This window comes from Pyrgilauda ruficollis, unplaced genomic scaffold, assembly GCF_017590135.1.
Source record: "Pyrgilauda ruficollis isolate IOZ18807 unplaced genomic scaffold, ASM1759013v1 scaffold6, whole genome shotgun sequence".
Taxonomy (NCBI): domain Eukaryota; kingdom Metazoa; phylum Chordata; class Aves; order Passeriformes; family Passeridae; genus Pyrgilauda; species Pyrgilauda ruficollis.
In genome coordinates, this window is record NW_024527710.1 from 3,216,014 (window position 1) to 3,242,227 (window position 26,214).

A 26,214-nucleotide genomic window follows, 5' to 3' on the forward strand; every position below is an offset into this window, starting at 1 on the left:
AAGTCTGTATTGATATCTTAACTGTGGAGGGCTGATAGAGGCTGAACAGTCCCTTCCTGCCCATTAGTACATCACTACGAGCATACACCAAAGAGTCACTGTCTCATACAAGGCCACAGATGCCAGGGTAAGAAGAAAGTCACCAGTCTGTCTCCTACTAACCTACTGATATGCAGGGTAAAGGGGAATTTAAAACTAGAATGGCTCATGTAATCCAAAACTGTAAATACAAGTGTGACTATATGAATCAATTGATTTTACAGGTTGTAAAAGTGCATTATAAGAAATTACAGTTTGTTAGCTCTAGAAGATAGCAAAATGTGGACATGGTATTTGCTGGCTGCCGGAAAAGTATAATGAGCTTATATGTCAAATCCTGATCTCACTCACTGTATGGCCTACTCACCTTTACTCCTAGACCCTTTGCTTCTGAGACTAGAGGATATGGGCAGGTTCAAGACTTTGGAGGCCACATGGGAGTCACAGCTCATATGTGGGCCTCCATGCAGCTTCTTCCCATTTGAAGAGTGCAGGGTTGCCAAATTCTATGAAAAACAAAATTTGTTCTTGGTCCAGATGAGTCTGTAGGATTAGAACTTAAATTCTGAGAAATGTTTTTGCTCTGTCCAGCAGTGCAAATAGAAGCTGGTACAAAGACACTATCCATCTGTTAACTCTAAGATGTGTGATTCAATGAGTTAGTTTTAAAAAAATTGGATAAGCATGCATGCAGACAGAATATATATAATTTTTCACTATGCATGGAACACAGCTTGTAGATGACTTTTGTCTGTAACATACCAAATGCTTTCTCCTACTTGTTCTAAATTCAGACTTACAAATATAGACACTCATGTTGAATCCTAGGCCCATTGAAGGCAGTGACAGAATTAATGCTGGTTTCAATAAGGTCAAAATTTTTCCTTTTTTAGAAAAATCAAATAAAATGAACTAAAGCAGCAGAAAGGAATGTTATGAAGAATGGGCTGTAACTGCATGTTTATAAATGTAAAAGTTTAAACAAATTTAAGCCCTAATATGAATTTATTTTCTATTACTAAAGATAGCATTTTTTGTAGCTGTAAAAATCTGCCAAGCTTGCTGTTACAGATAACACAAATGAAATATCAGCAACCAACACCAGCTGCCAATGCTGAATAACACTGTTCATGGTCCCTGCTCCTTGTCTGAACACAAGCCTTACAAACGTGAGGTCAGGAGCTTTATCAGTCTGCTGGGGAGAGAGGTGCAGGGCTGTTTAAGGCTTCCTCATTCTCTTGGGCAAGAAGAGAAGGAACATCAGATGCAGATGATTCAGTTCAGACACCGACCTCTGCAGACTCCAGTAGGATTGCATGAATCACACGTACTGAGCCTGAGCTTTCCCTTTGTGCTCAGATTACTCACGCCGCCAACCCTAGGATTAGCATACAGCTAATTTCTTATGCATCAGACTTGGTGCTAATGACCTTTCTTGTAGGGAAGAAGCCTTTGCAACTTCTCAATATCAGACTAAGCAGCAGCAGAATTTTTCCTGAAGTGCACCTCAGTAAACCAATGACCCAGTTAGATAAATCAGGAAGTTTGGCAGGAGCAATACAACCAATGTGGTTGTTTACATCATGGTAGCCATCAAATTTCTTAATAAACCAGTAATCAGAATTAATTATTGTAAAACATCCCCTAAGAAAAATTGGAAAACACATTTGAAATCCTGAAACTGACCACAAGCTTTCACTTGCCTTCAAAGAAAGGTTGATGAAAGATTTAGGCAGGGCAATCAGAAAATTCCTGTAGTTATCTAGAATACAAGAAGGAATAAAGATGGAACCATGATGTGCCTTATTATACAAAGGCATTTTGCCAAGCAACACAGTAGTTCTTGTACAAAGAAAGAAGCAGAGCAATTTTTTTCACAAGAATAGAACCAAGTCTGTTTTTATGTTATACATCACTAACTACCTCAATAGTTATGTTAAACTTCTAAGTTATACAAACCTTTTGGCTACAGAGTTTAGTTATGCCATCTTGAGGTAGTGGATGTGGATCTGGCATCAGAGCTGGGAAGAAGGTAGTGCTGGTGATCTAGCAGTTCTGAGCAGTGTTTGCACAATGCAATTGCTGCACACCCTAATGCAGGATTTCTGGGCACCACCTGTGCTGCCTTAGCTGTCCTGTTTTCTAAGGAAGCTGTAGAATTCCTCTATTATTTAGGAACACTTACTTTGTACTCTAGGACCACACTGTCCACATATGTGTAGCAAATGTGTTTGTATGAGGCAAATACCTTCCACATGTTTTCCAGGATTTTGCACAAGAAAGCTTAGAATCTTCTATCTGTCATATGAATAAGAAAAATTGAGAGCCCCAACAATTATTTTTCTGTCTTCTTTACATTTTGATTTTCTCATCTTCTGCTCTAAATTATTGTTGTAATGGGTGCCAAACAAAACCAACCCCAGGGCAGATGGTCTTACGTGCTTTGACAGTGTGCTTTGCCTTCCATAAGGTGCCATCTGCCTGTTTATCTTCTGTCAGCTCAACTAATCCTGGTTCTCTGAGATACAAAAGAGGACAACTTTGCACATCACTGATTTTGCCTCTGCCTCCAGCCTGACCAACTCATAGTTGATAGTAAGAAATTTACCCTATTCCATTTATTAGTGACAGAGGAACTTCTGAAAGCTAATAACTATCTTACCTTTCATTCATATGTAGATACTATCTACTACCATAGACACAAGTATGCAAGTGACACATTAAAGCAGCTGTTTCCACAAATGATAAAGGTAAATGAATGGTGTAACAGAACTTGTACCCAAGTGGCATTTCTGCGTCTTTGAGCATGTTCATGGCTTTGGGCAAACAGTCCTTAGAGGCTTGTTACTCACATTTGGAGGCCATCTCCCTTACCTCTGGATTCAGCCTTCTGTCTGGGGACAGGAACTGATTATCCTCTCCAAGTACCTTGGAGGCTGCAAATAAAGGGTTTATCAGATTAACATTAGCAGAGCTGACATTGTGACTTAAAGCTGTTGTGACAGTATAAGAGTCATGGAAGCTGGAATTAGTTTTTGAAGGGACAAAAGCACCAGTTCATACCAGCAATGTGCATATAGCTGTATCCAATGGATGAAATGCTCAGAAGGAATTCTTATCCATCCCCCTCTGTCCCTCATATTTCCAAAGCAAGAGATCTTGAGCTTGCATTAACCCAGAGAAAAAGTATATCCAAGTGACAGCAAGGTAGAGAGTCCTGGATGTGAACTGCAGCATTTTATTGCAGGACAAATAATTCATAACAATGTGTAACTACAAATGAAGGCAGGTCACTTTTGGTGTGGATATGAAAGTCATCCTAACAGCACCACTTCACATTACAACCCATCTTTCATCCTAAATCCCTGTCCTAGCCAGGTCCTCAAATCTCCCAAACAGCGTACACTTGAACATGCCTCCAGGCCAGGACATCCCTGGACATTTCACAGGGTGCTAGCCCAATCTGAGTGTTTGTCACACACACTCTTTGTGCTATTGAATGAAATATTACCATTCCAGCAATGGCAGAATTTGAATATCTATGACTATATTGAATAAATATATTGGAATTAGCACTAACTCATCAGCCTGCTCCCTGAATGACCAGGCTACCATTTGGGCATGCTTTAGCTGGCATTTTTGAATTTAGAAGCAATTTACTGTCTTCTCTGAAAATTCAGTTATTCGTAGAAAGTTTTGTTCACTTAGGTTACTTAGTTTGGTTGCCTGTGGCAGAATCTCAGCACAACTGGCAGTGTTACCTTTGCTTTTCATCCAAGAACTTGACAAATTGAAGCTCTCAGAGTTTTGAGTGGGAGGCTCAATGAGATCAGTAGACTCCAAAGTGGAGTGCGGGAATAAAATATTGAATACAATTTTAAAAATTACAAAATAAAATAATAAATAAGCAGGGTTAAGAATAAAACAGAATTTTAAAATATTATAATGTAATGTAAAAAATATACTAGTACAGTGGAACATTGTATATAATTCATAAATTAATAAATATACATGTCTTGGGGTCCGTGCTTAAATATTTAAATGATGGGGTACATGACAAAAAGGGTTGGAGACTACTAAACTAGATTGTCTGAAGGGGGCCCCTTCCACCCAGCATTTCTTAATACACATTGTGTTTTGCTAATACCATAAAACAATGTTTTGTTTGTCCCGTATTTATTTCCCGTACCATATATAATCAACAAGAATGTGTGGTTTTTACATTCTGGTTTCTACCAGACACTTCTTTGACACTAATAATATCTTGCATCAATCAGAAAATCTTTCAAACTGAAGCCAGTTTGCCATAATTTGTTCCTGAGAAGAACTAGAACTATGTGGCAAACATGTTTGCATCCTTAGCTAAATGTTATGTTAACATAAAATACATTAAACACATCTGGGCCTTAAAATACTTGCAAGTAGATAAGATTTACTGATGAAATGAAAGAGTTTATGGAAGCCTTTTTTGTGATTGATTACAAGTGATGTTACACCTCTCCCCCCGCCCCCCCAGACAGTATCACTTCTAGTGAGATCTATTTGTCAGCCCAGATTTTGTACAGGTGTGTCACAGTAAAGTGATTTTTTGTAATAACGGATATACACAACAGATGAAACTGTAATCAAATGAATAACTCCATTCCACTGTGTAGCAGAACAGATTACACATTATAAAAAAGCAGTGAAAAGAAATAAATCTTGTGACACTTCAAGTATTAGTGAACAAGCTTTTAATACTAAGCATTTTAGAGAAGATCTTTAAAGTAGTCTTAATATTTAAGATCCTAACTAGTACAAAACTCTGCTGCTGTTAGTAATTTGAAGTTAAATTCTATATAAACTACTGCTTTCACTCAAGATATTCTTCGAAAGATGCCATAATATCTCTCTGCAGATTCACATCAATTATCCAAGCTGTCTGCAAGAAAGCAAACAAGTGTCTTTTTAGAGCAGTCAGACATTAATGGATACTATGCAGGTCAAATACTTAATGATTTAAGAGAAAACTATAAAGCATCTTCTCAAAAAATGTATGTCTTCTCTATTATGACTCTAAGTTTGAGTGTGCATGTTGCTGAAGCCCTCAGAAAAGAGCTGAAGGATGAAAGCTTCAGTTGAACTTACCTGACTCCAGCATGGTCTCACACTGGTACTTACATTCCATTGTACAACACTATGATTTTTAAAAAAATGTTTAATCTAAAAAAGGTAGCAATTAGAAAACATTCATTACTGTCACCAATAAAACCAGTTAGTTTTAAAATGGCTCAGGCCTGGTATTTCACACCAGAACATTATGACTAGCACTTTTGTTGACATGGAACACATTAAGTAGGATGGACAGCTTGCAACACTCAAGGTTTGAAATTATTTAGAGGGTAGGAACTCCTCTTCAGAATTTAATTTTACCACACAATTATTCTAAGCTTACGGGAGTACTAGGACCAAGCAGATAACTTTCATATGATGTCACTTGAAGACATACTTTGAGTTTCCTATTGCATTTTCTGCACTAACTCTTCAGGTAGTATAGTTTGTTGTTTTCAATCATTCAGATCATTTGAAATAAGGACATGATGTAATATTTGTTTACTGTCTAATAAAGCTGAAAAGAAAAAATATAGAAAGAGTCAGAAACTTACTGCTTCCTTCCTCCTGCGTTCTTGTTCCATTTTTCTAGCCAAGTTACGGTCTTGATCAAGAATACACTGTTGAGCTTCAGGCAGTTTACTCTCATGTATTTCTTTTTCAAGCTCACAGTCTGTCACTGCCATGGCATCCGATCCTGTGCTTTCATGGCCCCTTTAAAGACGGGAGAAGAAATCAGTATAGGATAAAAGTTTTTTTTTTTTTTTTCTCCCACAACAACCTGATAGAATTCTGCAAATAATTTAAATCAGTGCCCAGCACTTAAAGTGTGGGTCTCTTTCACATTGTTTCATAGTGATTTCCCTTCACAAGAGTTATGTGCACACAATTGTTGGGCTGTAGTAGGTTCATGTTTCCTGTGTCCCATTTCTAATCTGTATGCATGTGGGATTTATAGATATACTGCACAACATTTACATACACTTGCTTTGAAATTCTTTATTTTCTGTTACTTTCTTGGCCTGTGATTGTTTTTTTCTACCTTCTTCCTCTTCAATTAGTTATTTGAGGTAGATTTCACTAATTTCTGAACCAGGAGTATACTCTCAAGTTTCTCAAATGCTGTGAGTATTAAAATAAAACAATCTAAACAATTGACTTATTCTAATACAACTAGCAATGGGCAAATGCAGGAGAATTTAGGAACCAGCTGAGATTTATCTTTCACAGGGTGAAACAGGCAAGGGGAAAAAATGAGACTACTGGAGAGGGGAATATTACTAACAGTCTCTGAAAGGTGGCAAACAAACTCCAGGATATTACTGCAATGCAGTAATTAGTAGGCAGTCATTTATCCCACTCAGCATGGCCACAGACCTCAAGGCACTGCCTGAAACAGGAGCTGCAACAGCTAGGGAAGCAGGGGCTTATTGAAGGTGCTTTTCTACAGCAATGCAAAGAATTCTGCTGTATGAAGTGGTACATACACTGGAACCCCTGTATAGCAATGTTAACAATATGCTCTCAAAGACTGGACTATCCTGTATCCCCTTAGGAGAACACTAAGATGAGGACATTCCTGGCTATAGGTATAAATAGGACAAATGTGAACTCTGATCATGAGTGCTCCAGGGGACCAAAACCTGTCACCTTAGTACCCAAAAAAACCCAAACTCCCCTCCATCCAGGGGAAAAAAAAAATAATCCAGAAGCAAACTAACAGAACAACAAAGAAAGAAATTCCTGGGAAGTTTCTCAGACTGCTGAAATAATACTGATTTGAAGAGAAAGCTGCTCTGTGCATTTTGAATGTGCCGTGTTGCTTAGCATGGTACTGCTCCCCGTTTTCATCTGACATGTGGCAAATACCTAACCGAAAACCCTTATTCCTGAATAACTAAGCTTCCCAGTATCATACAGGCAAAAACCAGAATAATACTTACACAGAAGTGGTTACAAATATTTTGTTTTCTTGTGGAAGATTTTGCAGCTCCATCTCAGCTTGCACAAGAGACCTTTTTGACTCCTGCACTTGCCCACTCCTCTTTAATACTGCATCCCTGAACTGATTGAAACTCTCAGCAGATGCTTTTATTGGAGCTGGAACCTTCATCATTTTACACAGGCTTACCCAGGAATCTATAGTCTTCAATGCTGTATCCTGAAGTTATCAGAAAAAGGAAAACACAGAAGAGGAAAAAAAAATACTCTGCAACTACTTTACCTGCTTAGCTCTTACATTAGCACAATGTTTTTGACTAGGCCTGTAGGAAATATCTCCATCTTTGGCAGGATATTAGTGCATATACAGCAATCTGAGCAGATTTTAATGTGCTTTCTCATCAATTTTGAGAGTCTTTGGCAATATGCCAACAACTGTTAGCATTTGTAGCTATTCTGACTATTTTAGTCTACCATTTCAGAAAACATGAATTCACAAGGCTGAGTTTACACAAGGTCCATTGACAAGGTTTTAATACAGAGAACATCCATCTAATTTCTATATGCAATCCTTACACAACAATAGTTTTATATTAGGCTTGTGGGGGTTTTTTTTGTTCCTCTGGGGCTTTTTTTTCATAGCATAAATCAGAATAAAAACAGCATTCTTAAGAAATCCTGCTTCTAGTAGAAGCATGTGCTGATGAAGGAAATACATATTTTTGGAATTGAATTCAACATGTTAGTTAACAGCTTCCTGAAACCTAAGTGCCTAAAGAAAAATCCTAGAAACATTTTAGTTCAACAGATGATATAGAAAACTTTTTATGTCCAGAGGTTGACGTGATAATATTAGTAATTTTGAATTAATGTTTTCAATTAGCTGATTACAAGAGAACAATTTTGTAGATAAGAAAATACCTCTGACCTTCCAATTAAGATGATTTACTGTATGCTAGGAAAGATTTTTCTCAACTGTCATAAATATCTTTAGTCATCACAACTGCTTTGTCTCATTTCAAAACAGGTTTTCCAATAGCACCAAGACTATATTCTACACTACTCTTATTTTTTTACTGGATCAGTAAGGGAAAGCACACTAATAACTTGGATAGCAGAACTAGATCAAGAAACACACAAGTTCCTTGTTTAAATATTAAAACTAGATGAAACAAGCCATATTTTAATAAGGCAACATAGGCATATTTAATGTATATTTGTATGTGTGTGTGTGTACGTATCTTACATGCCTTACCTTCTGCAATGAAGAGAGTAGTTTGTTTGGTTTTAGCTCTAAAAATGAGATAAATCTGTACAGATTATAACAATGACAAAGGCCTATTGTACACTAAATATTCTAGTTGTAAAAGAACAGATTTTTAGAGAAGATCGTAGGTCAGGGAGTTATTCAACCTAGTAAATACATTCAGCCTCTTCTCAAATAGAACTTGAGCATCACTTACCTTTCTTGGAAGAAGTTCAGACATTGGCTCTAGTATGTTTTTATCATTAGATTTATCATTGGGTGTACAATGACCTGATGGAAGAATGAAAAAAGACTTTTTGATCATGTTGATTTTATAGACTATTCTTTCTCAAATTTAAATGATAAAACTTTAGTATTTCAAGGAATTGACTTAAAAGCTTACAGTGCACTTTATTATTTGGTTCAGAATGACAGAAATTCTCCCAAACATTTTCTAAGCTTAAGTTGAACTGGACCACTTCTCTCCACTTTTGGGCAGGAAAAAGCATAGCTAGCTCAACTATAGATGAGAAATTAATTCCTGGTTAATTATAGGAGAGGTCCCAGCAGAATGCTTTAAAGGGTTGGTCAGGAAGGCTCAACACAGCACTTAGCCACTTACTTCCTCCCCCTTCCCACCCAGCCCTCTTTCCTTTTGATTCCAGCTTTAGGAGTACCTGATCATGCAAACTCATGTCACCTAAAGCTCTCATCCCTATTTACTTTTTTTTAAAAAGCAGATAGGTCAGCCATCAAGGGCTAGTCCTCCCATTTCCAGTAGCCTACAGATATACAAATACTTCATGCTGTTACTTCTTTATTGAGAGGAAAAAAATCCCCAAACACTATTTCCAAAGTAGAGATAAACAACACATTTTATCTCATTCAGCAGTAACCCTCTACTGCAGTTTGAGATGTTTCTTTATTTAAGTAAATGCTTAATAAAAAACTTCAGGTAATATGCTGACACTTTAAAAAAATTACGTAAAATATGAGTTTTTGAATGCCTGAATCCAGAATGCTGGATTCAAAGTATCAAACCCTCAGCCAGTGTGTCATTAAAGGGGTTTTCAGAAAGACCTCACAGCCACAAAACTTTGTAAGCAAAAATCCTTAGCTGAGGCCATGTACCAATTCCAGCTGCTGCAAGTCTAAGCAAAAGGGGACAGTAGACGTATGGCTTGGTGTGTTGAGACCCTAAAATTAATAGAAATTCATGGAGAATTAAATCTCCATTTTTAGAATTGCTTTAATACACTGCAACTAGTTGGCTTTATTCTTTGCCAAAATAAGGACTCATCAGTGAATAGGCTCTGCCTTCTAATTTCATCAAGTTTTCAGAAGCTTCTTCCCTCCCTATAAATGTGTTCTAGAGGAAAAAGAGTAGAGGAGAAACAAAACAATTGTGTCTGGTAATGCTGGACACAAAAAGCACGGATGTTCAGTCAATTCTTCAGTTTGAAATATGTATGAAGTACAGAATGCAGCTTTCAGAGGGTCAGTGCTCTTGTAATAATTGCAAGTTTATTCCATAGTGAAAGTCTCTTTGACATTGATTGGCTGTCAGATCCTTGTCACCAGGAGCCAAAGATAATAACTCAAAATACACACGAAGTGCCCTGGGAAAAGAGGTCCATGAAGCTTCAGCAGAAGACACTTCAAAAGCCAGTGAAGTTCAACAGATTGAAGCATCAGTTCTCAGACTTCTTGGAAGACTGGGTTATGTATCATCCCTAGTACTACATTCTGAAAGCTAAATTCTTAAATCAAAAAGTAATTTTCTTTATATGTTTTAACACAGAACAAGAACCAAACATCAGTTTAATTTCACTTTTTTTTTTTTTTTGTTTGTTTTTAAGCAGCAAATAAAAAAAGGAAGAGCAAGGGAAAACTGCATATCCAACCATTATCCTGCAAACTTACATTAATATAAAAGGTATTCAGCATGAGATTTCTTTAAACCAGTTTCATGTGCATTTTTAACTTTGCACCCCTGATAATGGCTACAAGTTTTTATTATGACATTACATACTTTGTTCTTGACTTATGGATATAAAATCAGCCATTCTCATGCTGTTCTTGTTTTGAAGTTTATTTGATTTGTCTAGATGTCTTGTTTGCTCAGCTTGTTTACTCCGGTCAGCACTGTCAACTTGGAAAATGGTGTTGGACACCTGGAAGAGAAGCTAGACTTCAAAATACTTCTTTATATTATTTGTGTTTAGCATATGAAGATTCTTATTATACAGCATCAGGATTAAAGGTTTAGAAGCTTAGAGCAGTAAATTCTTGCAGCTCTAGCTTCTATAAACACCAAGGAAGAAATAGATTTCATTCATATTATGGTAAACAAAGCAAGTTCATAAATCAAGACTTCGGATTTAGAATATGCACAGCTCAGCAATCCCAAGTGATGGAGTGGGTAAGTGCATGAGAAACTGATACAAGATCTTTAACCCTTAACACTGAACAGCAGAATAAAGTTGTCATAAAGGCAGTTGCTGCACTCTTGCTTGTGGAGCAGGGCAAAGGGTGACTGTGCTCTTCAGTGCAGTGGTATTTTTTCTCTGTGCAAGATTACTCTGTGTAGTAATCCCTTGAAGTAAGGACAGTGCTGCACAAACCTGAGTCATAATTTGCATTACCTGCTACCTTGGACAGTGGACACCAATAGGAAAGGGTGAGCTGCTTTTCATCCTTACTTGCAGGACACATTCTTGTGCTCATAGATTCAAGAGGCAGTTTCTATCCATTGCCAAAAATAAAGCTATTACAGCCTGATTAAAGCAACTAAATTTTCAGCCATGTTCAGAAAGATTATTAATCATCACAGGATGGAAGTGATCATGCTGCAGTAACATCAATAACTTCCTTTGCTCCACAGAGGCCCTTCTAACCAGGATACTCTCCAAGAACATATTAAGACAGAACTCAGCAGTCATTAAATATATTACAACCTCATCTAGACCCTGAAAGCCTCAGTTTCCACAGCTTTAGGAAAAGGTATGAAAAGCAACACACTTTCCCAGTAGGGAAAGGGCCTTCAGACCCTCAGTATCGCTGAGTTTTTTGAAATTGATATTTCTACAAAACCAAAACACATTATAATCTGCCTCTTTTGTAAAGCTTTTGGTTTACAGGGTGGACTTTTAACCTGTTAAGTGTGCAAGGGTTACTTAAGTTCAAGCTATAGCCCTGAAAAGAAATAAAATAAGCTTTATAGTACACTGTAAACACGATGAGCCAAACTTTCCTTTTGTGTTACGGCCAATAGGCAATGAAGTAATACCCTGTTAAAGGATAAGCGTCACTTTATTATTGGAGTTTCAGAAAACTTTTGTTGTAAACCTTAAATGGCCTTCATCACATCAAATTCAAGCATGAAGTATTATATTACATCTTATTTAAAGGGTAAGAACATGCTTTACAGATGCTGTTTCAAATTAATTCATTGGCGAGAAGTACATATTCACCTCTGGAAAAACATTTCTGGTGTGGGTGAGAGAAGACTCATTTGTCTTTGGAGTGCTCTGAGGAGTTTGCTGGTCTGGAGCATCATGCAGAGCAGGTACAGCTGAGATTTTACCTGAGAAAGAAGTAGGGTGTGATTTTCCCCCTATCATGCAAAATGCGGTCCTACGTCTCAAAATTAGGTCACTGTTTAGATGTGTGGAGTAACTCAGTATTGAGATATGTATTCTAGCCACATGATTTAAGAGTTATTTTTAATTAGTTTTTAATTGATTTCTCAGTTAATCAGCAACCAGTTCATGTTGCCTTCTACCAAAATCTCAGAAGTGTCTAACATTATTAAACTTTTTTAAATGAGAGAGGGAAAATAGCTCTTTGGATCAAGTGCCTAAGCAACTTCATGTATTTGATGTGTCTAGACAACAGCACTCAGCTCAGAGGACCTGTGGCACCAAGCCTTACATTCAGCAAGTAGGCATTTCAGACATGAACTTGGGTAGTGGGCATTGGTTTAATCATCTAATCCTGCCTTGAGGTGTTCAATGCTTCCTGTAACTCCTTTAAGGTTCATTAAGGTATCCTTTTCCATCTCATTGGAAGAAAGCATGAACACCTCCTGTTTTTAATACTACGTTGCCCAGTGTCCCAGTAATCTGAAACCCCCAGCCAATCCTCAGTCCCCCCATGCTTTAATTTACATCATGCTCTTTGGTAATCCGTACCCTGCAAGAACTTTTTCAGTTGTCCACTTGCTAACCTTCAAAATTCCAAGATAAGCTTGTTTGCCAGTGCAGGCATCCTGACAGCCTTTCTTTTCTCAGCAGTGAAATGTAGGCATAAAGGTATTACCTGAGAGAGTCTGAGCATTTTGTTCTGATGGATTAAGTGATCTACACTGAAGCATTTGCAGTACATTGGGAGGTTGCTCCTGCAGTTCAGATGATCCATGATTTTGCAGGCTGCTAGTAAGAGAGGAGGGCTGTGCTTGCAGAACAGCATTGCAGGATGTCCTCTGCAAACAAAATGGTATTCTCTATAAAGAGACTGCAGTAGTTAATACAGTTGAATTTTTTTAATAGCTGTTTGATCCTCTTTTCCCACCACTACCCATTTCCACTGTTTGTGAGATTCAGTACCCCTTGTATTGTGATACTGATCCATCATTTTCTAAGCATTTAGATGACAAAAAGCAATGAGGTAAAGTGCACTCACTGCCTTGGTCTGACAGATACAGAAAACCCCTGAGAACAAAATGTAATGTGAGGATTTCAAGTACGATGTTTGTTGCTACTCAGAAGGTCAGTAAGGGGCTGTTACAACTGACCAAGCTGAAGCTCATTTCCTGGATCCTGTTTTCTCAAGTTTATTGCTGTCATTCTGCCACTGCAGAGGCTGAAACTCTTAAGCAAAAAGAGGGTATTGCATAATTCCTTCCCTGAATCTTTGCTTATGAAGATGCAGAAGGAGCAGCTGAATAATAAATTTGCAGCCTAGTTTTCTGTATTTTAAGGGAAAGTCAGTCTATTGCAAGAAGAATGAAGGTTTGGCTGTGATTTTTCTTTGAAATTCAAGGTCTCTGTCTCTGTTAGCTTCAAGGGAAATTCTTAAAGGCAGCTAACCTTGACAAGAAATAACACCCACTATGTAATACAGGAATAGAGCAACTCAATCTAAGAGGCATTAAGAATTGTTTCTAGATAAAACTGCTGTTGGTTCTAATAATACCATAACAGTAAGCAACATTAAAGTATCCTGAAAATAAGTGGCACATTGTACAATGTATTTATTTTCAGGCGTAGGAGTGAGGTTATTAATAGATTTTAAAAAATTACACTCTTTGTTAGGTCAATTCTATACTCAGAGATCAATTTGGAGATTATTTGCCCTTTTTGGGGGTGGGTGGGATATGTGGAGCATTCTGCCCTTCTTCATCAAACACAATCACCACAATGATAATAAAAGATAAAAGCCTCCCAATATATCTGTTCCTATACAGATGCATAAACTATTTTTAAAAACAGCTCATGGGACACTCCATATCAATCAGTCCTACAGAACAAATAGCATTCAAGCCATATTCATTATCTCCTGATGAAGTTGCATCACTTCTATTACCATTGTATGTTAAAAAATAACTTGAACAAAGTTAGTTGTATAATAACTTCGTTATTCCTTAGGGCAAAATTATTATATTCATTCTAGCCAGATTTACCTTAGATTTTTCCATAGAAGCTGGACAGTTCTGCCTGGTTCGAGTCTGTTTTGAACAGGTTTCTGTAACCGTAAATACAGTGAGGTAGGCAGAAAAAGGGGGATGGAAAAAACCCAAATCAGTCATTCACATATGTTTCATTATTCACACATAGAAGGTGTGAGCTGCAGTTGTACCTAGAGTCAACCTCACAGTGAAAGGAACATTCTTATCTTGAATACTTTGACTTGAGGTTGATGCAGTTAGAGAACTTCTCCCAGATATAAAAAGAGACCACAGATTTCTGCAGGATCAAAGTCTGCATTGCCATTGATTCACTATGTTTGCTCCCCCCCACCACGGCAGAGGGTTGAGCATTCGTCTTCACCTTATACCTCATATGGAGATCTACACTGTAGACCTCCAGTTTGGCAGATATATTCTGTCCTAGAAAACTAAAGACTTCCGTGTACAGAGAAACATCATTCAGTGTTCTGGTGCTGTAATATCCTTTAAACAAACTTGAAACATTTCAAGCACCAGGGTGGACTTTGCCTCTACAATTAATGCTGTAGGCACTTTTGTTGCTCAGGTCACCCTTCATGCTGCAGACCAGAAGATGAAAATAAAGTGAAGCACACTTTCAAAAAGGAATCAAAGCTACAAGAGTAAGTTATAGCCCTATAGTCAAGTGTCCAGGTTAGATACAAAGACCTTTTGCTAGCTTAGTTTGGTCCCTGTAGATTTTCACTGGTAAGTTGAATGGATGTTGTGGGGGGTTTGGTTGTTTTGTGTTACCTGGGATCACAGTATTAAGGCATTCATTTCATAGCATTGGAATTGAGCCTTCAAAACGGAGTGAACCAAACCAAAGATAACTGAAATCCTTGGTAAGCATGTGGAACAGTAGATGCTAAGAGAGAAGATATTTTGCCTACACAAACACAAAAATAAGCTTTCTAACCTGATTCAGAGTCACTGCTATCTGAGGAGCTAGAATCACTGCTAGTGCTGCTGCCAGAATCTGAGGAGCTGCTGCTGCTGTCACTCAGTCTACTTGGCCCAGTACTTGACTCAGCATTCTTTTCAACTGCAGGAGAAAAAGAAAGAATTCAGAACAACCTGCAATGGAGCATTCTTCCTATACAAGACTATGATCAACCTAGTTAGGTCTATTCTCCCATGTAAGAGTTCATTTTATTTCACTTCCTTGTCTACTGTCCATTTAGCAGTAGACTTGAAAACAAAGACCTCCCTCTAGGGAGGAGAGGAGTGGGATTTACCAGCAGCAAGCTATTTGAGTGAACAAAATACCCAAGGAGAAGCTGTAATCACACAATTTAAAATTCTGAAGTAGATTAAAACAGTAGACTTAAGACACAATTCAAGCAATTTTCCCCCATAAGCTTTCCTGTGGTCAAGAGCCTGTTTGTGTGCACGTTGCTGCTGCCAGACTTGCCTGCAGAGTTCTTTATCTACAGCCAGCTCTTCCTTCCCTAGCCATATGCACTCCCAAATTGCCATCTTTTGCCACCTCCCTACCATCTGACTATTTTGCATCTGCAGGGCTGATTTAACTCAGCTTATAATGATTTTGGAGTCAAGCCTTTTTCAAAGTTTTTTCTCTGTGGAGGTTTCGAAAATGAGAAGTTACATGGATACCTGTTTCCCTGGACACAAGTCCGGATTTAGCTCTTGTAAACAAGCCAAATACCAGTTGTAAAGATTTCCTAGTCAGCTTCTTCTCTCTCCTCACAACATACAGTTGATAATTGATTTCAGCTGCTTCTTTAAGATTTTCTTTGTAGGATATTTTCAAGCCATTATGCATACCAGACAGGAAGACTTGACTGAGCTAATGCTGGATACAAATGTCCCTGTGTCTTCCAGAGCTGCTTCTATCATGTCAGCTGATTTTACATAGGAGCTAAATAGATATCCAGTGGAGGGCAATAACAGCACTCACTATTTTAATGAGGAACAGCTTGACTTATAATAGCAGCATCAGCTGCATTGATCCATTCTCAGCCCCTGATGAGAACCACCAGTAAGTGTACAGCTCAAGTATGCACTGAATTTCTGGCTTTGATCTTGAAATGCATTATTGCCTGAAAAACTGAATTCTTCTCCTAGGACACTTTCTTAAGTCTAAGATAAGAAGTGTGTGTGTGACAGCACACCTGTCACTGCTATACAAGTTTTGTTAGCATAACAGCATTAGTGACACTGCCATGTAACCAGTTAACTGCCATGTAACTGGTTATTCTTGTGTCTCTAAATCAGAGAAAATGAATTGCAAACAAATAAACTGTGTAACCCTCCACACCCCACCATGTTTTCATATATTGGAATAAGGGAATTTTTCAGTGTCCCTTAATTTCTGAAACTGTTACTATCTTTACCTGTAATAAAGTATTAGGTGCAGGAATAAGGAAGCTGCTTTAGACAGGACAAGTAATTGACGAAATTTGCTGCTGTGACTCCAGCTCACTCAGCATAGAAAAAATCTTGAGACTAGCAGTGGGAAGCTTAAGACCTCACCTATTGTGAGGAGAAAGTCTCCAGATACCTAACAGGACTAAAGCCCAAGGGAAGAATTCCACTTTAAGCTATTCCCATTGCAAATGAATAAAAGTAACAGCCACATTACTCTTGAAGCTCTCCTTCTTTGGGTTTAGTTGACCATTGACATCCAGTAGTCTCTTCTCTAACTCTTGTTTCCTCTCAAAATTAAGTTCTTCTTTTGACTTTGTTGGGTTTTTAGCTGCATGTGAAACAGAAGTCAACATGAAAGCAAACCAGAAAGCAAATCTAATGGGTTTTTAAAACATCATTTATGCTACATACCATGCTTTCTTTGTTTCTTCCTTAAACAGGTTGCTACGTATCTCTCTAGTTCTCTGAGTGTTGAAGCATTTAAAGTTTCAAAGTCTATTTCTATCTCATCAGGGTTAGAGTTCCTCAGTTCAGGTTCTCTTGACTGTATTATATGGACTACTTTCCCAAGCTTATCTCCAGGGAGTTTATTTATGTCCAAACTCAACTGTCGTTTTTCATCATAATTCATAGGTTTGGCACCACCTTCGTCTTCTGACTTATGTGCCAACAAGACCTGCTGCATGGTTCTCTTTGATTGACTGCAGGAAAAAAGTACACTGCAGTAACAGCAGTTTAAAATAATTTGACACCCACACAAGCTCCCCACACTTACATGTTTAAAGACAGCTTTCTCTTAGATTTCTTCATGTATTTCAGATTTTTCTTCTTTTGAATCAAGCTTTTAATTTCAGCTTTTTCCTTGTTCTTTCTTTTCTCTCTTTTAGCCTTCCCTTTTTTCTTTCCTGGTCTAGATAAGCATGCTTTGGTCAAAACCCACAACTGCTGGTGAAGAGCTGTAAGCTATCAAAACCAAAAAGTAAAAAAAAACACCACAGAATGTTGATAACCTTGGGCAATGTAGGAGGAACAATAAACTGGTCCTGATCACAGAAAATTAGTGGCAGCTGAATGTATATTAATAGGATGTCTCTTTTCCAAATGAGATTTATTTTCCAAACATTTTACTATATTGTATCTCAGTCACAGATTATGCATCTAGAAGACATAGGACTGTTTATTTCATGCAGATATTTCTGACAGCATTCTGTCAGGAAAACACAAACACACCTCCCCACCCCCCCAAAAAAAGAAAAAAAATACTGTAGTGGTTTCCAACAGCCTCTCTAATTTCACGAATTTGGGATGCACATAAATACCTTATTAGGTTATATTTCTACAGCATTGCTAAATTAGGCAAGTGGGACTGGGTTAATGCATCTTATTTTGCAATATAAAGTGGCTAGTTGAGACATACTAAGAGTTTCAGAGAGGAGCTTAACACAGCTTTGTTTAAGCCTCAGGAATTAGAAGATGGTCAGAGGATGAGATTAGAAATCACAAATATCTCACTACTGTAAAGGCTGGCTTGTACACTTGTGTTCATCCTTCTGCCTATATTAATAAATTGATGATGCTAATCTGACAAGGACTGAAAACTGTCCCTCATTTCACTAACAGAAGAAATGCTAATTTTCCCCAGAGTTTATAGATACAGCAGCAACAGGTTAAAAAGTTATGTTCAAGCAGAAGCAACAGCCATCCCACTCCTAATATGAAGCATGGTTTTGCTTCACTAGTTACCATGAGATACCTTCTTTTCTCTCTCATACTGAGCTTTCTGAAGAAGAAATTAATGACTTGCTTTTGTATAGCTCAAAAGAGACAGAGTAAGAACAATGCTTTTTGACCACATGAAAGAAATGACCCTGTTGGAAGAATATGCAACTAAGCTGCATGTGAAGTGCCTGGAGGCTCTCATGCCACAGGAACATGGTTTTATTTTTTAAGAAGTTTGAGATTCCTCTGAAGAAGTGGTAGGCAAGAGTAGAACTACTGCTCACTTTGTATTTGTTGAGACACTATTCACTTAACATTTGGCAGCGCTTCCAAAATAAAGTTCTATATTAAAATACAAGTTAATAGAATCTTTTAAAAACTGATTTTGTTACTAAGCCTTGGAATAGACCATTGGAAGTGGCATTACCAGAGAGATCTTAAGTCACACACATCAAGCACTAATGCTTACTTGCTCCTGAAGCTTTTTGAGGTTCACTTTTCTCTCCTCTTCAGAGTCTTCAGATGATTTTTCTTCTGAAGAGTTATTACTGCTTTCTCTGGAATAAGCTTCTGTCATTTCTCTCACAGGCTGTGGCAGATGATTACTCACAACAGGTTCATCAGGAATTTTAGCAAAGTGCATTTCAAAAACATCCTGAAGAGTTAGGTTTGGGAACAGCATATTTTTCAGATTTCTGAAAGCTTTATGCAGCTACTATTGCAGAACTACACAGCAACACAGTAGTTCAGTAATATTAGTAGATTCTACATCAGGGCATGAGATGAACTATTCTTTTTCAAGTCTGACTTAAAAGATAACTCACCTGAAGTTTTCTTGCCATAGCAACTATTTCATGGTCTGAAGAATTATGTTTGTAGCAGTTCACAAACATTAATCTAACATCTGTAGCAAATTCTTGTATATCATTATATTCAAAGTTATCCATTTTCTTCTAAAGGAAAAGAAAATTAAAGGCACACTTAGTAGACAGTATCACCATGAAGTAGTAGAAAGAAAGGAGGAACAAGAATTTTTAACATATATATTCAGGTTTAGTCTATATCAAGACAGTAAATATTATAAAAACGTTATGGAAATACCTGCGTCTCATTTCAACATTGTCTCTTTAACAAAGTCAGAGATTTTTTTTTTCCTCTTTTAAACAGATTTAATTGTAATTGCTGAAAGGACTTTGTAGTACTAGTTTCAGCACTTGGTCAAGACAATAATTTTTGGGTGGTTTTATTTGGTTCTGAACTCAGCATCTATTTTTGATTCTATGCATGTTATTTACACAAAGCTTATTCCATAATAGCTGGAGTCAAAGTAATGGACTAGAAACCAGGAAATAACCTTTGTATTGTGCAAGTCAGCTTTCAAATTAATTCAGTAAGCTATCATTCCCCAAAAAAGTGGAGCTTAACTGGACTAAATACTTTACCCCATACAAATACACTCAGCATCCACAGAGAGCTGTCCACATATCTCCATCTAGAATGGTTGCTTTCCACTAAAAATATGAAATGTGTCATGTAAACATCCAGTGTAGAAGTTCTAGGGCACTTCACCAAGAACATTGAAATTGAGGGAAAAGGAGCAGTTGACTGAATTTCATTTTGTTTTATAGGATATTAACAACAGCACTGTGTGTCCAGACAGATATTTAACATGTGGCATGCTTGGAAGGGCTTCATGGAGATCATAATTCCCTCACTACTTATATTTGCTTTTTCAGCAGTTAGGTAGATTAGCCACTATGTGTCACAACAAGACTCAAAATACTTTCTTCAGTGACTTTGGCTAAGTTTGAGAAACAGAAATGTATCTGGCTTCTAGGCCTCATAGGAGAAGCAGCTTTCATGACACCTTTTCAGCTAACACATTTAAAACCTTTTAATTACACGAATAGCCTAATTTCCCCAGAAACATACTTACTTTAATGGTTGCTAGGTCTGTAGGACATTTGGCAATGGCTTGGTTCCCACCAGTGGAGAAAGATGCTGTATCTACAGGTTTTATGAAAGGCCACGCATACGCTGCATGTTTCTTTGAAAACATTTCTTTAAGTATGGCATTACAATGTTTTAGTTGTCCTGACAACTGAATCTTTTTAATAATTCCAGGTGGCTGTTGAGAATCTGAAAAGGATCTCTTCGGAAGCTTATTTGTTACCATACATTCATTTTCACCTCTACACGCTTTAACAGCTTTTCTTTCATTGAACATTGCAGAAGATTCACCACTTGCTGTGACTATTGAAGTAGTAGGAGTTGTAGTGTCAGCCTTCCTTTTTACACCTTTTTTTGCCTAAGAAAAGAAAAAAAAAATATACAAGTGTCCAGAACAGTAAGAGAATGGTCAGTTTTAGATTATTCTTTTGTGTGTGTGTGTAGCTCAAAAAAAGTGTCAGAACTTTTACAGCTATTGAAGTCAGAGCAGAATGCAGCAATTCCACAAGCTTAGACTAAAAACCTACAAGGTATTACAAGACTAGCACACCAAGCTTCATCTTAGATGTAAAGGAAGGAAGTAGATATACTGCAGGCCAGGCTGTGGTCAGATTTTAGCCATTTGTGAAGATTCCAGGAAGCTGGCAGGTTATGAAATTACCTGCAAGTTGACAGCCACAGCAAGGGGGAAAATTACTGCAATTCATTTTAGGCCTGGTTGAGGGCCTTATATACATGGTTTATCTCTGTTTTTCTTTAACTTGTGTAGTATTTGGTTTGGAAGCCATACAATGCATGCTTTGTCATCAGTGTTCAGACTTCATATGAGTGAAGTGTAAACATACACTCTAGGAGAGATTGGCAAAAGTGTCTATTCCTCATTGGAAGAGAAAACCAAAATTAAGTCAATACAGGAGTTTTTCAGATGTTCACATACAACTCCGATTGAAGTAACAAGAATTTGCTTTGTGAGCTACAAACACCTCCCAGGCTGGTTACACAGTGTTTAAGCAAACATGCTAATTTTGAAGAAACAAGTATTTTATTTACATAAAAAATCGTGAGAAATTATTAAATAGAACTTCGAGCTTTATTTTAGTAGTTTGAAAACAATTATCCTGAAGGTGAAGCCTGCAGAAGTATATATAGTAATACACTTCAAGAATGATCATCTTCAACTTAATTTTTTTTTCTTTGGGAGCAACATTTTAAAACCATGTTTATAAGAAAAAGATTTGCCAAGCAATCATCCCAGTTTCTGTTTAGCTTCTAGAATTAGTACTGGCCCAGGTATTTAGCAAAGACATAGAAGATTTAATAGAGATCTCTTATGATCTTCTATTATAACAAAAGTTTCAAAAACATAACAGCAATAAGCATGGCTCCTACGCTTTTGCCATAAGTGCCTGAAGGAGAAATTTCAATATATTTCTTTCTGAAAGTTATTTGAGGAAACTTACTTTTCTTATAGACACTGCAGCTGGCATTAAAGCAGTGAGCTGAGCTGCACACAAAGGAGCCAGTGTAACCTGCTGTCGCTCTTGAGTCATCACTGGAGGCTGCTCACTGCTTTCAGCTTGCTTCTCATTTGTGCTTTGTTCATTTGAAATCCCAGGGTTGGGCTGCCATGTTTCTGGTTATTTTAATACAAGAAATTTTAGAAGTTAAGTCCTAACGTTGCAGTTAATTTCTTTCATTGTCAAATTGACCAGCTGTCAACACAACCACTCGTCTATACAGGAATGCCACAAATAAATGCAAACCAGAGCATTTGTTACTCACAGCAACATTGGTATCCTCCTCTACTCGCACCATTAGTGCTTCAGCTAGAATATCATGCCAAGTTACACCTTACTTGGCTTCAAGAAAGCGTGGGTTAACTTCAGACCAAAGATTAAAGAGGCATCATACTGTACTCTGTATATTGTAAAAATGTTCTTGCCAGGGAAAGTATCAAGTTGTTTTCTACAAAAACAAAGACCAAGCAGCAAAGAGTGCAGACTGCATCATGTAGGTTCATGTTTTCTAAGCATAGTTAATACCTGCATATATTGCTTAGCAGTATTACAGATTTCCACTACCAAGATCTGAGAACAGTTTAGACCAATGTTTTTCAGTGTTTGGTTTGACTGATTAGATTATTCATGTCTTTTTCAGCTGTTACTCTGTTTACTTCCCACACCTATTAGTTTATATAACACAATGCTGAGCAGCATGACAGTGTCTGAATTGGAATTCAGTTCCTTTTCTAAAAAAAGGAACTTTTTTAATTTAAAAAAAAAAAGTTCAAAAGCCTTATAGCATTATTGTAATTTGTCTGATTGTTCTGGAAAGAGTAGAGAACACCCAAACTGTTCCTGGGTTGAGTTGTGACAAATAAGATTTCCTGTTTTCAGTTCTGCTTGCTTAATATATTATAAAATCAGCATATAATACAGGCCTTACCTTCTGTCTTCTTGCCTTTTCTCTTTCCTTTATTGAGACTCACTGGTTTTTCTTCTGGTGGCATATGGGCTATTTTCTGCATAAACACTTTTTCTAGTTCTTCAGCCATGAACACAATGTCATCACCTGGCTGCAAAATGTGGTCAATACCATTCAGTAAAGGAGAGGCTGCAGTAATGGGAGCTAGCTCATAAAACAACCAGGCTAGAGGCCTGCCCCGAGAGATTAATAAAAGCCACCACTACCAGAGGTCTAGAAATCATTGCCATCCCTGCTCCTGCAACTCACTTTAAAGCAAATTATGTCACCATTGAAATACTCTCTCTTACTGTCCCATTGAAAAATTCTCCTTTATCTCTGCATGCTTCTACAGCAAAAACCAAAGGGGGCAGATCTGCAACTCCTTTATTACCCCTGTGTTCTGAAGAAACTGTTGAAGCTCAGAGATAGCAAGACACAGCCAACAAATACCCAAGCACAGGGAGATGCTCATACTTCTTTAGGTTGAACTTGCTGAAGGAACAGAGCATGGCTCAGGGTTGCTAGCCTTGGACTTGTACACAGTGACATAGTGCTTGCTCTTCATGAGCTCTGCAGCTAAACCCCAGAGATTTTGGATGTGGAGTCCTTGTGCAGAAAAAGCTATGCACTCAGTTGTTGGAACAGTAAGCAAGACTTCACTTATATGTCCTCAGTCAATCCTAGATAAAAAACCTCCCCAACACTTCAGAGAAAATAGTTTCAAAAAAACCATGGAAATGTCAACCAACTTACTGGGTGTTCTAATAACCATGTGCTTGTTTTATACTTGTTTGAATCATTCAGTAGAACCAGTTACTGCTAAGAGTTGGTGTTCCACATACCTTGTTGTACATGTAGCAGTTCCAGAACATAGTTTTAAAGTCCTCAATACATTCTGCAGCTTTTGTGTAGTAGTTGTGTTCCAGTCGCTTTTTTATGGTGCCTAAGTCCATCGGTTTTTTTATGATAGTGTAATAATCCTGTGGTATTGAAAGAATAAGTCACCAAACATATTAGGACATGAAGATTTTTATACATTTTACACATTTAGTTATGAAAGGTAAATTGCAAGAGAGAATTGCATTATATTAGAAGCAGTATTTTACTTAAAGGAAAAGCTTCCCCTATAGTCATAGGTACCAAAAATGTAGGCATTCAGGAAATCGTCACCTTATATTTTGTCCTTGTTCTTTCATGTAACATATACCATTCGAAGCCCCAAAGAGTATTTATTTCAACAGATTCCAGAGCTCTACTGATAGCAGTACTTATTAAAAGTATATGCACTTCTCATTTGCTGTCTCAAAGCCATTTACACAAAGCAGCACTCCAGTTTACAGAACAGAGGAAAAAGAAGCCAAACTTCAACAAAGTCTCAATCACTAACAAAAAGAAGCTGCCAAGTTTTCACAATTGCTGTTGAAATACTTTATCCCTGGCTATATTGGCTCTCCTCTTGGGGTTGGCCTAGTGAAGAAGCGGCAATATGACTGAAAGGCAGCTGGAATGGGAACTGTCAGGATTATTTTAGTAGCAGACCTAAAACCTTGCAAGTAAGACCATGGGGCGTTTCCCTGACTATGCATTTAAGAAATTGGAATGGAAATATCCCCGCTAAGTTCACATATACATTGTAACATATACATGGTAATTGTACAAAGTAACTACTACTTCTGGAGTGTTCTAAAGCTATCCTAACAGCATTTTTTGTGAAATAGAAGAGCTAAATACATCAGAGTGCAGGCTATTTAATTTATCAAAACAAAAATGCAACTAATAATTAAATATTGTCCATTCTGTATCTTCTAACATTTGGAGGAGAAATGCAAAGGGGGCAAATACTTTTATTGTCTTTGCCATGGAGCCAGACGTTTGCTTGTTACTGTGCAATGGTTGAACTAACACATGCTCTGAGAAGTCAAGAGGCTGCCTTAGAAATCCAGAGAGGCAGAACTGGCCTGAAGCCAGCTGCAAATGTTGCCACAACTCTGATGGAATGCTCCTTAACCTTAACTGACAGCTCTTCCCAAGAAGGAAAAAGGGTAAGAAAAGACACAGAGAGATAGTACTTTGACTGTGCTTTGGTACAAACTGGCCAAATAAGTTTATCACAAGAAACAGCCACACATAAATGCTTTTGTCTACTCTAAACAGAACCAGTGAGTTAGTAGAATTAGTCTTGCAAATTTGTGAGAAATAAATATTGATGCTTAAGCTGTTGGAGGTGGAAAAAATAAAATAATCCAAGGAATGGTTTTATTTAAGACCTTTCTACTTATCTACCAAGAGCAGTATCTTACAGGTAATCTGAAATACCATTGTGCCAATCACTTATGTTTTCATTTGACTGAAAAACATCCAAAACTAGAGTCTAAAAATATCTGGATAAAAACTATGTTTCACAAGACATTATAGTAATCTATTTTGTCGCAATTAAGTTGTTGCATAAATAACATGCACACAGCAGAACAGAAAACTAATTTAAGCATTATATCTTCTATTTCATAGAAAGATGTTCTTCCACTATGGTATGACGAGAACCATAGCTTTTTTATTTCCCTGTTTCTGCAGGGACATGTATTTCCTCTAGAAACTTCAGAACAAAATGATTTGAAATTGACAAATATTATAGTTGTAATAACTTCTCTGCAACAAAATGGTTCCAGATTTGCCTGTTTACTTCAGAGTCAGTCAGATCTGATTTTCCATCATAAAGTATTTGACATTAAGGCTGCCTAATATTCAAAAAAATACTCAAAGGCAAAAAAAAAAGAACCAACTTATCATATGCAGTGTTAATAAATATGTCTAAACCAGAAGACAAGTCTGAACACCAATGTACAGAAACTCTAAGAGGCCTGTTAAAGCATTATTATTATCCCTTAGAAACACTGATTTACTAGTTTCAGATCAGAAAAATGAGCAAAAATGCAACATTTCTCTAGAAAGAAAACACTTTTCTTGTAGACTTGGATTAATGACAGCAGTTCAATAGCAAATAGTCTTCCATATAATCTGTTTCATTAGAAAAAAACCTTTTTAACATTAATTGACATAATTTACATATTGATACTCCAGCTCCAAAATGGTTCTTACAGGCAGATTCAGTGCTGCTGCATCTACAGGTTGGTGAAATGGCCAGGAAAAGTTGTGTCTCCACATGGCTCTCATGACCACCCTCTGTAAGTACTGCAGTTGGTTTGTTTGACATCCACTACTTTTGTTATTTATGTACTCTGGTGGAGGAGGGTTCATAATAATGGCACAGTGCTGGCTTTGAGCAGACATCTTGAGCGAGTTTTTATATATCCACTTGTTCAAAGATCATTACACATTTAACCTGAAGGGAACAAAACAGAAGTTTTCAGTGAAGATACCTAGATTTAATGCTGCTTACCTGTTCACTTGTGTTTGTAGAACATCCATACTGTAATGACAGGCATAGCTCTGTGTTCTAAGAAAGACATTGGTTTTAAAGTGCATATTTGGACATACCTAGAGTCTAGGGATGCATACTAGCTTTCTTCTAAAAAAATCTGATAGCCTGCTTTTCCTAACAGAAGGAAGTATTGCATGAGGTGTGAAAAAGGTCATAATGAGATAGATAGCTACTGTAACCAGCACACTGCTAGAGCAGTACATATGGCCCACTCTCTACAACAGC

At 37.4% G+C, this 26,214-nt stretch overlaps 1 protein-coding gene across 1 annotated transcript; it reads right to left on the reverse strand.

Annotated features, from left to right (window-relative positions):
• Window positions 1-4,891: 4,891 nt before the first annotated feature.
• BRDT (bromodomain testis associated) lies at window positions 4,892-25,838 on the reverse strand. The gene is made up of 19 exons (XM_041483261.1): window positions 25,647-25,838; window positions 23,393-23,530; window positions 22,530-22,659; window positions 21,545-21,717; window positions 20,071-20,442; window positions 18,959-19,087; window positions 18,604-18,789; window positions 17,191-17,378; window positions 16,827-17,116; window positions 16,630-16,743; window positions 14,947-15,069; window positions 14,001-14,071; window positions 12,638-12,800; window positions 11,791-11,903; window positions 10,350-10,491; window positions 8,535-8,608; window positions 7,074-7,291; window positions 5,685-5,844; window positions 4,892-4,960 (listed from the first exon to the last, which is right to left on the reverse strand). Exons 1-19 carry the CDS (start codon window positions 25,836-25,838, stop codon window positions 4,892-4,894), a joined length of 3,045 nt encoding a protein of 1,014 aa, XP_041339195.1.
• Between the last annotated feature and the right edge of the window lie 376 nt (window positions 25,839-26,214).